We start from the raw sequence: 14,583 nt of genomic DNA on the forward strand, positions 1-14,583 counted from the left end.
AAATAAAATTTATGATAATAATTAAGAGAATAAGGTTGATAATATAGAATTCTTCAAAGTTATTATGATAGTAATGCGAATTGCCGTCAAAGTCGCTACTGTAAGAAAAGTTAGGTTAGGTTTGCCTTGTTTCTAATGTAAGTGGTGGTTTACATATTGTGGTATTTGTTATTGACACGTGCGTGATTTCTTAAAGAAATTATTGATAATTTTGACTATTTTTTGAGAAGAATTGTCAGTTTTTCACATTTTGACTGTCTCTTGAGAGATATTACTATTATTTTTCGTGTCTGTGATATTAATCGTTAAACATGAATTCAAAGAAAATCACCCTGTCAAAGAGTATATTGGAAATGAAGGTGAGTTGGGAAAGTTTGTAGAAAATAGAATATTTCCAGCAAACAAACAATGTTATTTCACGTTATTTGTTGTTACTTTGACAAAATGATGATAAATAACGTCAGTTTGTTCGCTCAATTGTGGCACGATAATAAGTGGATTTGTTTGCAGTTCATGAAACGCACAAAAGACAAAGTGGAGAAAGAGCAGTTTCAAGAAGAAGGAGAGGAATACTTCGGCAGCGAGCTTACATCACGTATGAAAAAAGCATCGTAAGTACTTTCTATTATTTTTTCCAACTAGCCTTACATCTGGATTAATAATTATGTAAATTAAAATAATATAAATTTTTGGATATTTTGTATTTTGAAATATATATTTAAGACATACATTTTTTCCTGAAAATATTGATATCAATTGCTTCTATTTTATGTTTAAGTGGAAAATTTCTTATGGAATCGAGCTATGTTTTCTGTAAGAAACTTAATGATGGTAGATTAAGCTTTCAAGGGATGAATCCAATTATAGAAAAATTAATGGAAGCAAAGGAGAATGCTAAACGAACCAACGAAGATGTAAAACAAGAGGACGATATATCTGATGAACAAATGGCTGTTCAATGGACGAAAATGCGAGCAAAATTTGATACTACAAACAGACACAGAAAGCTGCAACATATAAAAACAAACAATGAAGACGAACCATTAAGTAAAAAACCGAAATTTTTGAAACCTGTAGAATGAATTTGCATTGTAAATAATTGTATAATAATTATGCATATAATTTTATTTATATTAAGTAAATAAATATATTGTACAGTTTGTATATTTGACGCACGCATAAATTTTTATCTGATAAAACTTAAACTGATTATTATTAAATGATCATATTACTTTAATATGATCGTTGAAGATTATATAGCTATTATTTTCAATATTTAGTTAGTAATTATCACACTTAAAATACACAATTTATATTTTTCTTTATAAGTCTTTATATGTATAGATCTTTCAAGATGAGAAGTTTATATGTATTTAGTCACATGTAATTTTCTTTGCCACGAAACCTGACGCAGCAAGTAACTCTTGAAATGTTTCAACGCACATACCATCGGTGCAATCCTTCCGCATTCCTTTCTGCCAAAGTGTATCAAAGCTCTCCTCTGGAAATTCGAAACCGATGTTCTCGAATATGCTTCGTATTTCTTCCTTGTCACGTATCTATATAACATTTTGTAAATATAAATTAATATTTTTATAATATAATAGAATAATATACAATGGAATAATTAGATAAAATATATAAATTAATATTTATAGCTAAGAATTTTGGCAAATCTTTTGAATGAGACAAAATCTTCGGATACAATTTATACTGAATTAAGAGTAAAAATATTTAAACAACGGAATAACTAGATAATACGAAATCAAGCGATCCACCTTAAAAAAATCTATATGTGTCAAACCGTATCTCGTAAATATACTAGGCGATATCAAGCAATGGACAGAGATTTGATCGCCCAAGTTCTCCTTATCCGGATGAAATCCAGCGCGCGGTAACATTGTGTTCAGAAAATCTGATCTTTCAGATGGAAGTTCTGCCGCACGTACTTCTGTAATATTTCTTATATTTCATATTTCAAATAATCACTTTAAGAAAAATACTTTTAAGATCAAGAGATATAAAAAATGAACCCTACTTGCGCTATCAGTTGTCTGAATATTTTTTATGCTGTCATTATATGTAGTACAATCTAGACTCGTCACTGGTGCTTCTAAAATAATATTTTTTAATATCATTGCTGTGTTATTATAAGTTAAATTACAAATTAAAATCAGAACTGAAATACGTTTGGAATTATTAGATTAAAATTAGTTATTGTTATCATATAAAGATATATCATTTATAATTTCTCTAATTAATTTTTTTTGAGAATTTAGAATATTACAAAAATTATTGATTAATCACGTTTAATTATTGGTAAAACAGGTAAGCTGCGCTTCCAATTCAAGAGATTCAGTATTTCTTTGTAATTAACATTTCCATCTGTGCGCAATTGCAACGTGTCTATTAATGGTACAAAAAACTTCTTATTTGGATATATGCGATACTTCTCGAAAATCATAAAAACTTTATCTTCAGGTAGAGTTCCGATGTATTCCTGTATTAAAATTTTATGATTATAAGAATATGATTTGTGATGAAATGTTTTGATAATTTTGGTTAATTTGATTAACCAAAATTTACCTAGTATGCGAATTTATAATAAATTAATATGAATTTTTGTTATAACAAATACATAAAATAGTTAATAATATACATATGATACATGTACATATGATATATTTAGATATATTAATAAATATATAGAGACGTGCGTACTTTATCTAGACAAGAAAACTCATCCTCTATGTCTAAGAACGGCACTTCCTGTATACGCTTTTTGAGTTTTCGACGAAAATCATGTAAATCTTGCAAACATTGCCACCAGAAAAACATTTGTTCGTCTGATACATCTAATTCATCTTTGACACTCTTCTTACCGTGTACGGTATCTGCATGAAGACGCGATGTTTCTAGATCTCTTGAATTACAAATTAGTAGTTATTCTCCACAAAGAAATTTATCATTTTTACTATTAATTAATTCAAATCTTATGTTGTAGCTAGTATAAAAAAAAGAAAAAGATCATATTTGTATTTTGATAGTTTATTAAAATTATTTAAAGTTTAAGCAGGGTTGGGTAAGTTAATATTTTTTTAAACTGAATTAAAATTAATGACTTATAAAATTAATAAAATTAAATTGAAAGTTGAAGGAATAAAGAATTAACTTAATTAAGATTAAATTAACTTAAGTTTAAAAAAAAGTTAATTTCGAAAAAAATTATTTTTGAGATCAGAATGTCTTAATTTTTTAAAAAATGAGATTACTTTAAATAATCCTTACAAATATAGATTATTAGGTAAATTTAATTTTATATCCACATGTAAGTTATATATAATAAGAGTCACACCATAAGGTGCTTTTGTCAAAATCTTGCGAGAGAAAAGGTTATATGTTTGCATTATTTCTTTTTCTTTAACTTTTATCTAATTTTCTTTAACTTCTGAAACGACATTCATGTTTACATCGACTAGATATTTGTTACAAAAAGTACACGTAAAAATTTAGAAAATGGGTGGATGTGCATCTCTGTTCTACAACAATTCTTCATCTAAGGTTCATTTCATATAATATAATATTTATGCTGAAATATAACGTTTGTGATATCTAAAATTATTGTGATTCAAATATAAGCGGGAATTGACATTGAATTTTTATTGAATCTAGCGAGTCAATAAAAATGGCTATCGTATGGTGTAATTCTTATTATAGAATCTCTCATCATAAAATTATTGAACTTTTTCTAAATTAATTCTCTAATGTTTAAGATTTTATAGAAAAAAAATATTAGCACTAAGAAAGATAGAAAAATTTTAAATTTAAAAAAAGTTAATAAATTAAAGTTTAAAAGTAATTAAATTAAGTTAAAAATTAATGCATTTAAAATTAACTAAGTTAAGTTAAAAGTTATTAACTTTTAATTTTTTTTTTTTTAACTTTTAACGTTTCAACTAGTTTCTACCCAATCCTGAATTTAAGTTGCGTTATTTTACTGACTGACAAAATCTATGTAAATTAAATCTATGTGTTAAATTAAGAAATAATATAAGAATAATATAAATGTTAAATTATAACATAAGAGTAGAGATACAATTATAAAAAAATAGTTAAAATTATTGTATTTAAACTTTGTAACAATTAACACATTTACATTTATCTATATATTCACATGATGAAAAGGATTTTTTACACAAGAGATTTTGGTAAGATTTTGTCATTTCTCTTTTTGTCATGCTATTATAAATTGTACAATTATCGCAAAATTAACAATTGTTGGTCCTAACTGATATTACTTGATTTGTCCGACAAACGATCTAGTGCGTTGTAAGAAATCCGCTTGTCGACCGTTGACTAAGGTAACCGGTTCGTGATTAATCCACGTCAAAATTCTTCTAACCCGAGATAACGATCTCTTTGGCGGTTTGCCAAATTTAATACATTTATCAAATTTTTTATAACTAAAAGAATTCCAATTATATAATGATAGCTTGATCTCTGTTGTCTCGATCTGTTGTTTGGTCAGCTATATAATCTTATTGACATCTTATTAGCATAATATTTACTCTCTTGTAATTTGTTCTCCCGGCTCATAATGATTATGTGATTTTCGGTACCAAGAACGTGCAATATCTTCTTGTACCGTCGCGCTTTCTTCGTATTCAAGTATCTCTTTCATAGTCGGTTTCACAAAAATCCTGTAAATTAATTATGATAAAAAGGTTAATTATACTACACTACGTAACGCGCGCGTGTAATGTTTATAATTTTTAAATTAAAATAAAAAATTGGAAATAATAAATAAATGCTATAATTTTATTATTTTCTTCAATGTACGAGAAAAAAAGTTCGAATTTTTATGACTTTAAAACAATTATTTATTAATACGCAATATGTCTTTTACCTGCTGTCAATTTATCACCCTTTATTAATTTAATATCTTGAAGTTAATTCTTTCACACTTATGGAGTTTTAGTAAGTACTTTGTTAATGTTACACACACATCATACATACCTAAAATAAAAGAATCAATGTGAGTACTTCTTTTCCTTCGTAGTTTGAAATATCATTATGATTTCTTTTTTTTTTTGATCCTATAACTTATAACTCATAATAACGTAAATTATGTTATGAATTATAGAATTAAAAAAAAATTATAATGTTTCAGATTGCATAGGAAAAAAAGTATCCATACATTGATTCTTTTTTGCACGCGCGCGCACGTGTGTGTGTGTGTGTGTGTGTGTGTGTGTGTGTGTGTGTATACGCACGCATATATTACGACACAAGTATCAGCAAATAAATTACACTGCTTTATTGCTTTTATACGAAATGTCATCTGGGTTGGGCCGATCTTAATAATGCCGAGTGATACATTAAAATCTGTAAATTAATTAATTCTTATTGCGAAAAATATTATCTTGGTCGGAAGTCGAACTCGATTTTTATAGATTGTGTTCTCACATATACACACACACATACATATACGATCCTATAAGATATTATATTATTAAATGAATATTCAAGATATTTAATTAATAGACAGTATAGTGGAAGGCAATATATTATAGTGCATATAAATTAATAAACAGTAGTTCTCAAGTCATAAAAATTCAAACATTTTTTTTTCATATGTGGAGAAAATAATTTATAGCATTTATTCAATATTTCCAATTTTTTATTTTAATTGAAAAATTTGAAAAAAAATTCTCAAAATGTGATATTAACTCAATTATTTCTTGATATTTTAGTGAGATTTTCTGGAAGTTTTTCTATCTCCTTCCAGAATGATCATCAAATTATGAGATTGTCTATATATATATGTGTGTGTGTGTCACACAATATGCGATATCGCGTAACGGAATATGCTTGGTTTTGCAATGGAACGGCAGAAACGGAATATGGCTTAGCGCCCTGGCGACGTAACTTTATACGCGAGGGATATATCGAATGAAGTTGTTCGGTTGGTGCCAGCTTTTTTCCCGCGTGTTAATTCCCCGAGATGGATTTGCGGCGTTTAAAGAGCCGGCGCGGCGTCTTGTTGCGCGCCGATTAATTGCTCCGTTAATTACCTCCGCGCACGCATTACGCAATAACGTAAATAGATATAGTTGCATGTTCTTGGGTAATCCCTAGTATTTAGCATTCTTTTCTTCTGCGTATATGTGCGTAATTATTTTTTTCGTCTCATAATGCATATAATAGTAAGCAGAGCAACACGATTATTTACTCTCAGATAGCCAAATATTTGATTATCTGAGAGTAAATAATCATGTTGCTCTACTCGCTATTATATAATGAGTATCAAAAGTATTCATACAGAGAAAATATTTTTAAAAAAAAACTTTATTTAAAAAAATTAAATATTATCCAGCGAGAAATGAGTCATCGAATTGATGTCGAATCGATATCAATACAATGATTTCAACACCAATTTGAAACGTCGATTCGACGTTTGATTGATGATCATTTCTTGCTGGGTAATTAACAATTTATTTGTAAAGAATAAAATAGACTATATGCTTCTTAAAATTATATATACCAAAAAGATGTATTAATTATAGGAAATATATCATCTGAAAAATAAGCGAAAATTAAAAATTTCATTGTTTGGATATTTAAAAAATATTCGTATAGTCGAGAGATTTAGCTCTAATATCAGAAATGCGAAGCTTGTTTGTTTTCATTGGATAAAATTGTTAATATTTATTTTCTACAAATAAGACTTTTTTTATCAAAAATTTCCTTGTACGAATACTTTTTGCTCTCACTGTTTATATTAAATCGAGAGCATTGTGTGATGTATGTTACGAGCTTTTCCGGAAAGAAAACGAGGAAATTAATATAATTTTGCGCGACGTTAAATATAGCAAGATGCGCTGACAGACGCATAGCGGTGTTTTGATGATAGGTATTGTCTATTAATTTGACGATGGAAAATCATTTAAATGCCGTTATTGCGTGACAAGTAATATTCTTATTATTTATCGTTGCAATTTTGCGGAATTCTTACACACACACACACACACACACACACACACACACACATAATGTGGCGTCGTGATGGCCGCACCGTTATGAGAGCAATTCGTAAGAGAGCAATTCGCGCTCTCGCACTCGCTTGCACCACTTTCCGAGATTTAATGTATTCTTACAGCTGCCACGTCAAGCTCATGATGCAATAATATTGGCTGTTTCGCCTTGTTTTCCAGATGAAATATCGGGCCGTTAATTGCAGTGGCATGTGGCTCGCCTTGAACGAGTCCCGGCTCTTCCCTTTAACTACACCGTGGGATGGCTGGGTATCGAAAATCGCGACCCGACACGACCGCGAAACTCGATATTATATTTATAAAATCCTCGATTGCTTCGGGCACAGCGTCGTTTATACCTCATGAAAGTTTGGAGATATTGCGATATCTTACAGCGATTATTTATTATAGTGATCAACATTGTCGAAGTTATGACTACAATTATTCGAATGTAGTGAATTGGAACGCAAGAATGTTACTTTCAGAGAAAGAATTTAAATATTATTCTAACAAACTATTCAAGATAAATAGTAATATTTAGAAATATTCATATAATTTCATATAATTTTTACTAAGGTGAAAATGGACCGAGAAATGTTCGACTCAAGTGAGTCAAAAGGGCCACATTCAGTCACGATAGCTCTTATTATGACAGCTCTTAATAACCCTTTTGATGTAAAAATGGTGAAAATGACAACAAATTACATCAGCTTGCTACCTGGGAATATTTTTGTATGAAATTTTACAATTTTCAGTTCAAGCAAATTCCGCGACGATCATTTGTCGATCTTGAAACACAGTCTTTGGGTGCATTTCGTTTCACGCATGTTGCGCATGATGCATCATTTATTCTCGTTGTTCGCCGAATGTTAAACAAGGATAAATAATGTATTATGCACATCATGCGTGAAACTGAATACACCCTTAGAACGAAGCTGGAGTACGTAATATCACAAATTAAATCGACAAGCAATTTAATTTATTAATATTACTGATATTAGTCTGAGCATCATTATCTTGTTTCACTAATCTTATTTCACGAATGACTGCAATCGAAAGAATCGATTTTTATAATTAATTCTAAATGCATTAATCACATCCGCATCGGAGTGTACAATTAATGACTGATTAAATCTTTCTCTTTTTGCATTTACTAATTATCCATTCATTATTTTTGCTGTTTTGCGTTACATAAAACAGGTGATAAAATAAACCTAATGTAATAAGGATACATAGCAAAAAGGTAATATGGATCAGATATACAAACTTGTTCCGAATGCATCGTCAGTTACGTACGTTTTGATTTACTTACAATTAGAACAAGTTCAATCATAGGTGCATCTCTCATCCCTTTAGTATATGATTAAATCCTGATTATATTTAATGCTTGCATCAAGCAATAATTATCGGTCGACTTATTTCTTTAAAAGGCGGTAGATCATTGCGAAGAAAAACCATGCGGGACGATGCGGGATGAAGGTGCGACCAAGAAATGCTCAACGGATGCGTGATACTCTCGGCGTGTTATTTCCAGAAAAACGCGCGCTAGTAAGATTACAGACAATTTGCGCGATACATCGGTGATTGATCGAGTCATGCTCGGGGTGGAAGGGAAATCTTGATACGAATCTCGCACAATGTGACTTTCCTTCCTGGAGAGATCGCTCCCCTATCTCTTTCCGCGCTGCTGGAATACCATAACGGTCTCCTGGAGAAGCAATTAAAGCTTGATCAATTGATTGGAAAATGATTAGAACGACGAAGCTGATCAGCCACTCCCTTTCTATCACTCGTCGGTCTTCTTGCGAGAGAGGAAACGAAGAGAATTGCTGCTTCGTTGCACGCTTTGAGAATTGCAATTCCGCCTCGAAAGGCGAGCGGAAGCTAACGAGATATGATGTGGAGAACAGTTTTTCTGTATATTTTTTTTCTACGTAACGTAATTATGAGTTGATGTACGTATTACAAAATATGATGCGTAAAATGAGAGGTATATTACATTATCTGTACATTTATGTCACTTTATTAAATATTATAAAATAACAAATACGTATGATAAAATTTTATAGAAGTAAACTTAAAATAATCAAATTAAGTAACTGCAAAATAAGTATAAAGTAAATACGCATATGAATATAGAGCAAGTGGATCAAATTTAGAATGTATGCTGATCTACTTGGCGTCCACATTTTTTTTATATTGGCGAAGAAGAATTTTTTATATTTGCGTCGCCATGAGTTTCATGAGGAGAGAAGGAGAGAGGGACGAAAGCTCGGACATGGCAAGCAGACAGTCTTGTTGTTCATCTTGTACGTGCTAAATATTTAAAGTCAGGTTGTCGTCGGCATTAAACGACGAGCAAACATTGCCGATACACCGCGGAAGAAAACGTCGCTCGTTTATCAAGTGCAAACAAGGCACCGTTCGGTCTGCCTTCCTCATCATCCCTCGGAATAAGTTGTTATTCAGGCAGCTCGGATAAAATCTTCGTAACGTGACGATAATTTAAATTTTTTTAAAGTGACTCTGTGTTTTACTTTGATCTACGTAAGTCTAAATATATTTTTTTTCTCTTTTAACATATTTTATATATATTTAAATGTCTCTAAAAATATAAGTAATTTTCTATGAAAGTGTTAAATTATTAATTCGATTTCTGGGGATTATCTTTTGAGAGAGGATGCCAATTTCGTGAAATAATCATTTATTTATATAATAAAATAAATTTCATGTGATATCTGTAGAAGAATGTGAGAGAGGTGAATGTGCGAATATTTTATCTGTCGAAAGATTCGTTGGAACGTGTACAGATTAATATCTTCGCTATTAGATATTTTTGCGAAGGTACGCGATCAAATTAGAGAAATAGTTGGAAAGGTGAGAACAATCCTATCTGAAGAAATCGTATATCTGTGAGTGTACACAACGAGATCTCGGCCAAGAGGAACTCGATATCTCATCCAGCTTTGCGGCTACAAGAATTTTTAAGTTACAACCTCGTGCAAAGAGAGAAGCGCTAAATGACGAACATTTGAAATTGCGTCGTTTGGTTGGATTTAAAACAGCAGTTCCCAAACTGCACAAGTGAGAGTAATAATAAACCAGTGAATATTACAAGGACAGATAAGAATGGCACGTGCTTTGCGCCAAGCGTATCTCTACTTCTATTTCTGGTGTATGTCGTATATTTGAACGTAAAGAGTTGATATTTTTCGTAGAATTCTTCTCGAAAGCGGAGGCTTACGTTATCTTATCTTCAGGATATCATTAAAAACATTATTTTTAAGTTGTTATTATTCCTTATCGATATTTGCGGGTCTAGTAAACCAATATTTTCTTCAACTACACTATATGAAAAAATTGTTTATAACAAATGTATTTTTACATTCTTTCATAATTTTAAGTTAAATAATCTTACATTTTTTGAATTTTAACCTTTAAAATACAAAAATTTCAATTATGTTAACTTTCAGTAAAGACAATACATTAATTTAATATATGCTAGACTTGTGAATATTAATAAGGAAATTTCCGATTAAATGAATATCGAGAGCTAATCAAGAACATTAGTTTAAATATTTCAAATTACATCTCACTTCTTAGAATTGAATCAAAGTTTATGCTGTCGTCACTTATTATTTTTTAGTACTAGAATCTAGAATTGAAACTTTAATATATCATGATTTTGTGTAGAGATATAATATATAAAATTTTAAAAAGAGAGAGAGATTATAGAGTATATAAATATTTTTTAAATAATTATATCCAGATTTGAAAATATATATGTCATACATAAAGCAGAAAAAGTATTAAACATTAATATTTTCATTTTAATTTTATATCTTATTATTTTGGTGATCGGATATCTTTATCGTTGAAGCAATAGATTAATATAAATTATCGCTTGATAAAAGTCATGACTTATAATTTCATATTACCACTATTTAAAAAATCGATGAAGAAGTATGAATTGAAACATTTAGTTCATTTGATTGAGAATAAATTACAATTTAATTACAATTTTTTATGACATTACATCTTGTTTCTTTTAGCCATTCTCTTTTTTAAATAATAGTTTTAAATAATATTTTGTGTTACGTATACAGAAGATTATGTTCACGAGGATTAAGGATGTTCACGACTATTTTTTACAGGTGTTCCTTTGATGGGAACCCCTGACAGCAGATATGATAGTACGTAATGTAGTACGAAACAGTGTCAGCAAGCTGGGTCGGCGTGTAGGTAAAACGGTAACCGAGCGCGGAACAATATTTGCCCGATAATCAACCTGGAAAACGTTCTCTCTGCATGCTAATGGATTTAGCGATGACGGGACCACGTGCTCCGTTCCGAACGAACGAACGAACGTTGCTGCACACGCGGCCGGCACGCGCATGCTGCAAATGTCTGTTTACCGTGCCACGTATTTCACTGGTAATGATCGATGAGATTTTTATTCGAACGCTAACAAACAACATGGTGAGGCCGAAGTGTTTCTTCTGCCGCGAGCGAGCTCAATCAACACGGAAAGATCGCTCGAATTCGGGTCGGATTCTTGCGATCATCTGCAACTCCGTTATTTGCACATCGTAGATTTATCACGGAATTTCCACCGTTAAGCGTTTCCTGAGAACCTTTCTCAGCAGATATAATTACGGTGTAGTTAGTAACGCTATGTGTATATGTTCGGACGTCCCTTTCTGTAGGATGTACATATTTGATGGAAAGATTTATCTTAAGAGAAAATACAAGAAAATTATAAGATGAATAGATTATCTAAAATCGTATGAATTAAGAAACAAAATTTGAAATCTTAGGTACAAAACGTAAAAGGTATAATCTAAAAGATAATCTTTTGAAGACAAATGAGAATATAAAACATAAAATGTAGAATATATATTTTTGATATTATAACTGTGTGTTATTTTTTTAAATTAAGTTTTTATTAAGTTTTCTTGAAATTATTTTATAAAGAGAAATCTGGGGCAAAAAAGAATCTGTCAAATGAAAAAATTTTTCAATTATCTGTTTGAAATATTAATGCAATTATTGAAATAAATTAGTAAGATACGGTCGAGAGAAATCACACTCGAAATTTTTATGTTAAATTCTGTAACTGTAGACTTATTTCATTAGAGAGGTATCTTTTCGTCCAACGGAACCTTTCGACAAGTCGTTGGTGTAATTATCACGACCCTGATAAGGCGTGAACGGTAACGCATCTTGCTATCGCTTTCACTCCGGATCAGTACTTCTTCCGCATTTTACATCGAGCGAAATTCAGATGAATCGTTGTATTTGATAGCAAATTTTTAAATATTATTTTTTTAAGCGGACATGATATCAGGAAAAGAATAATTTTAATCTACCTATTACGATCTGTAAAAGCTGTAAAGCTGTCTGGACAATAAATTTTTATTTAAAAAGTTGACATAATATTAAGATTTGGATAAAGATTTGAAACATTTATCAAGAAAATAAATAATTAATTTCATTATCTTGATAATATTAATTATATTATATATATATTAGGTGTTGGAATTAATTCGTAGCGTTTTACAAGTGATGGGAAGTACTTTCATTAATGTATTTTTTAATGCTCATGTGAAATAAATAACATTCTTTCATTAAAAAACGCTACGAATTAATTCCAACACCTAATATATATATTATTATATTATATGTGCTCAAAATTTGTTCTTTTCAAAATCTATACTTTTCATTATTAATTATAATTTTTCTCTTTAATTTTCTTTTTTTTTTTGTATTATGTATTGGTAAGATTTCTTCTTCAAAATGATGTAATTTATTTAATTTTGTTTATTTACATAGCTATTTAATTTTAACTATTTTTTACCTATTATCCTTTATATGTTCCATTAAATGAAGAGCAGAATTCCAAAATGCATTTTGTCAAAAATTTCATTTTTTTTAGAGATAGGTTCAGTGTTGAAAGACATATAGCTCATATTATAAATTACCCTAAGATATTCAGAAAATTTTTTCAACGTTAATTTATAGACTAAAAAAACATAGATATTTCGAAGTGTATTATGTTTTTTAAGTAGAAACAAACAAAATGCATTTGTTTAACATTTTTAGCAATTATTTAGCAATTTTATTTAATATTTTACATCCTACTGATTGACATATTTTTATTTTCTGTAAAGTGTGTAATTTTTTTGTGTGCGGAGTTTCTTTCTTTTTCGTTTTCTAAAAATTATAAATTTTGGACAAAACGCATTTTGAAAGTCTGCTCCTAAAAGGATTAAAATAAAAGTCTGAAGATAATTGTACAATTTTGTTAACGTAATTTTTTATTGCAATTGTGCATTTAATTTAATTTAATTTATTTATTAGGTGTTGAAATTAATTCGTAGCGTTTTACAAGTGATGGGAAGTACTTTCATTAATGTATTTTTTAATGCTCATGTGAAATAAATAACATTCTTTCATTAAAAAACGCTACGAATTAATTCCAACACCTAATAATAAAATATTATGCGACAATTACGTATTATTTGATATTAAATTAGTCACATATTGCATCTTAAATTTCTGTGCAAATAATAAAAATTTAATGATAGAAATTTAGTTAGATTTCTGAAGATTATGCATGTTATGTTATTTACGAATAATGTATTATATATATTTTATATATTTTCTTTTTTGATATAATATATTTTCTTTTTTGAAATTTATCTTTCCTGTATTAAATAAATGGCATCACACCAGTTTGACGTTCGATACTTTCAAAGAACTCGTTTTTAACCTTCACACTTGTGCCGTTATAATGTATCGCTCTTAAGATGACTTCGAAGTAGCCGTAGCAGTTTCAGCTTATTCTCCATCATCATCCGTCACACGTGTTCGTAGGTCAGGTTCATCAATTTGACGGAGGGAGAGATCGATTTCCCTTACTCATTGTCAATCTTAAGATAATATGGCCGGAAGTAGCGTTCTCATGTCTATAATCGCACCGTAACGGAATTAGAAATGATAGACACCGCGTCGAACGAACTTTTTTGTTAATGTTCATTATATCTTAATAACTTGTATTTTTGAAGTAGTTTATGAAGCCAATTAACAATTTAAATAAAATCTTATCTATTAGAAACATCATGGTTTGAAGATAGAAAGGTCATCCTTTATATTTAGTATTTTTCAACAACTTTAGTTAATTGTTCATTATCGTTCTTTTAAAAACAATAAATTTTTTGAATAATTCATGTATAAGGATTTTTAATACAATTTCAATTGAATTTATTAGTTTTGATACAGATTTAGTCTAAAAAATTTTGTAATTTAAATAATATAATCGAAAAATATTTGATAGATCTTTAATAACTTATATGAATCGCAACTTTAATGCAGTAATTCCTGTTAATCATAAATATCTTTTTGATCTCAACACAATAAATTCATTTTAAGATTTGAAAGTCTTAACATTAATTTTAATTGTAGTAACTTTTTCAATACGTTATCATATCATATAATTATAGTACATTAAAATACAACATACTTCTTCTTTGCAACATTACCTGAAATT

General features: G+C 29.5%; 2 protein-coding genes across 2 annotated transcripts; one reads left to right on the plus strand and one right to left on the minus strand.

Annotated features, from left to right (window-relative positions):
- Positions 1 to 82: 82 nt before the first annotated feature.
- Positions 83 to 1,372, plus strand: Mpp6 (M-phase phosphoprotein 6). The gene is made up of 3 exons (XM_011065225.2): positions 83 to 359; positions 511 to 611; positions 779 to 1,372. The coding sequence occupies exons 1-3, from the start codon at positions 312 to 314 to the stop codon at positions 1,080 to 1,082; spliced, it is 453 nt and encodes a 150-aa protein (XP_011063527.1). The 5' UTR covers positions 83 to 311; the 3' UTR covers positions 1,083 to 1,372.
- Position 1,373: 1 nt separating this feature from the next.
- On the minus strand, positions 1,374 to 5,469 carry LOC105151520 (EF-hand domain-containing family member B). The gene is made up of 7 exons (XM_087404811.1): positions 4,569 to 5,469; positions 4,299 to 4,463; positions 2,722 to 2,923; positions 2,308 to 2,500; positions 2,039 to 2,113; positions 1,779 to 1,951; positions 1,374 to 1,559 (listed from the first exon to the last, which is right to left on the minus strand). Exons 1-7 carry the CDS (start codon positions 4,679 to 4,681, stop codon positions 1,374 to 1,376), a joined length of 1,107 nt encoding a protein of 368 aa, XP_087260937.1. The 5' UTR covers positions 4,682 to 5,469.
- Between the last annotated feature and the right edge of the window lie 9,114 nt (positions 5,470 to 14,583).

The sequence above is a fragment of the Acromyrmex echinatior genome, chromosome 3, assembly GCF_024713525.1.
Source record: "Acromyrmex echinatior isolate Ae372 chromosome 3, ASM2471352v2, whole genome shotgun sequence".
NCBI classification, from domain to species: Eukaryota; Metazoa; Arthropoda; class Insecta; order Hymenoptera; family Formicidae; genus Acromyrmex; species Acromyrmex echinatior.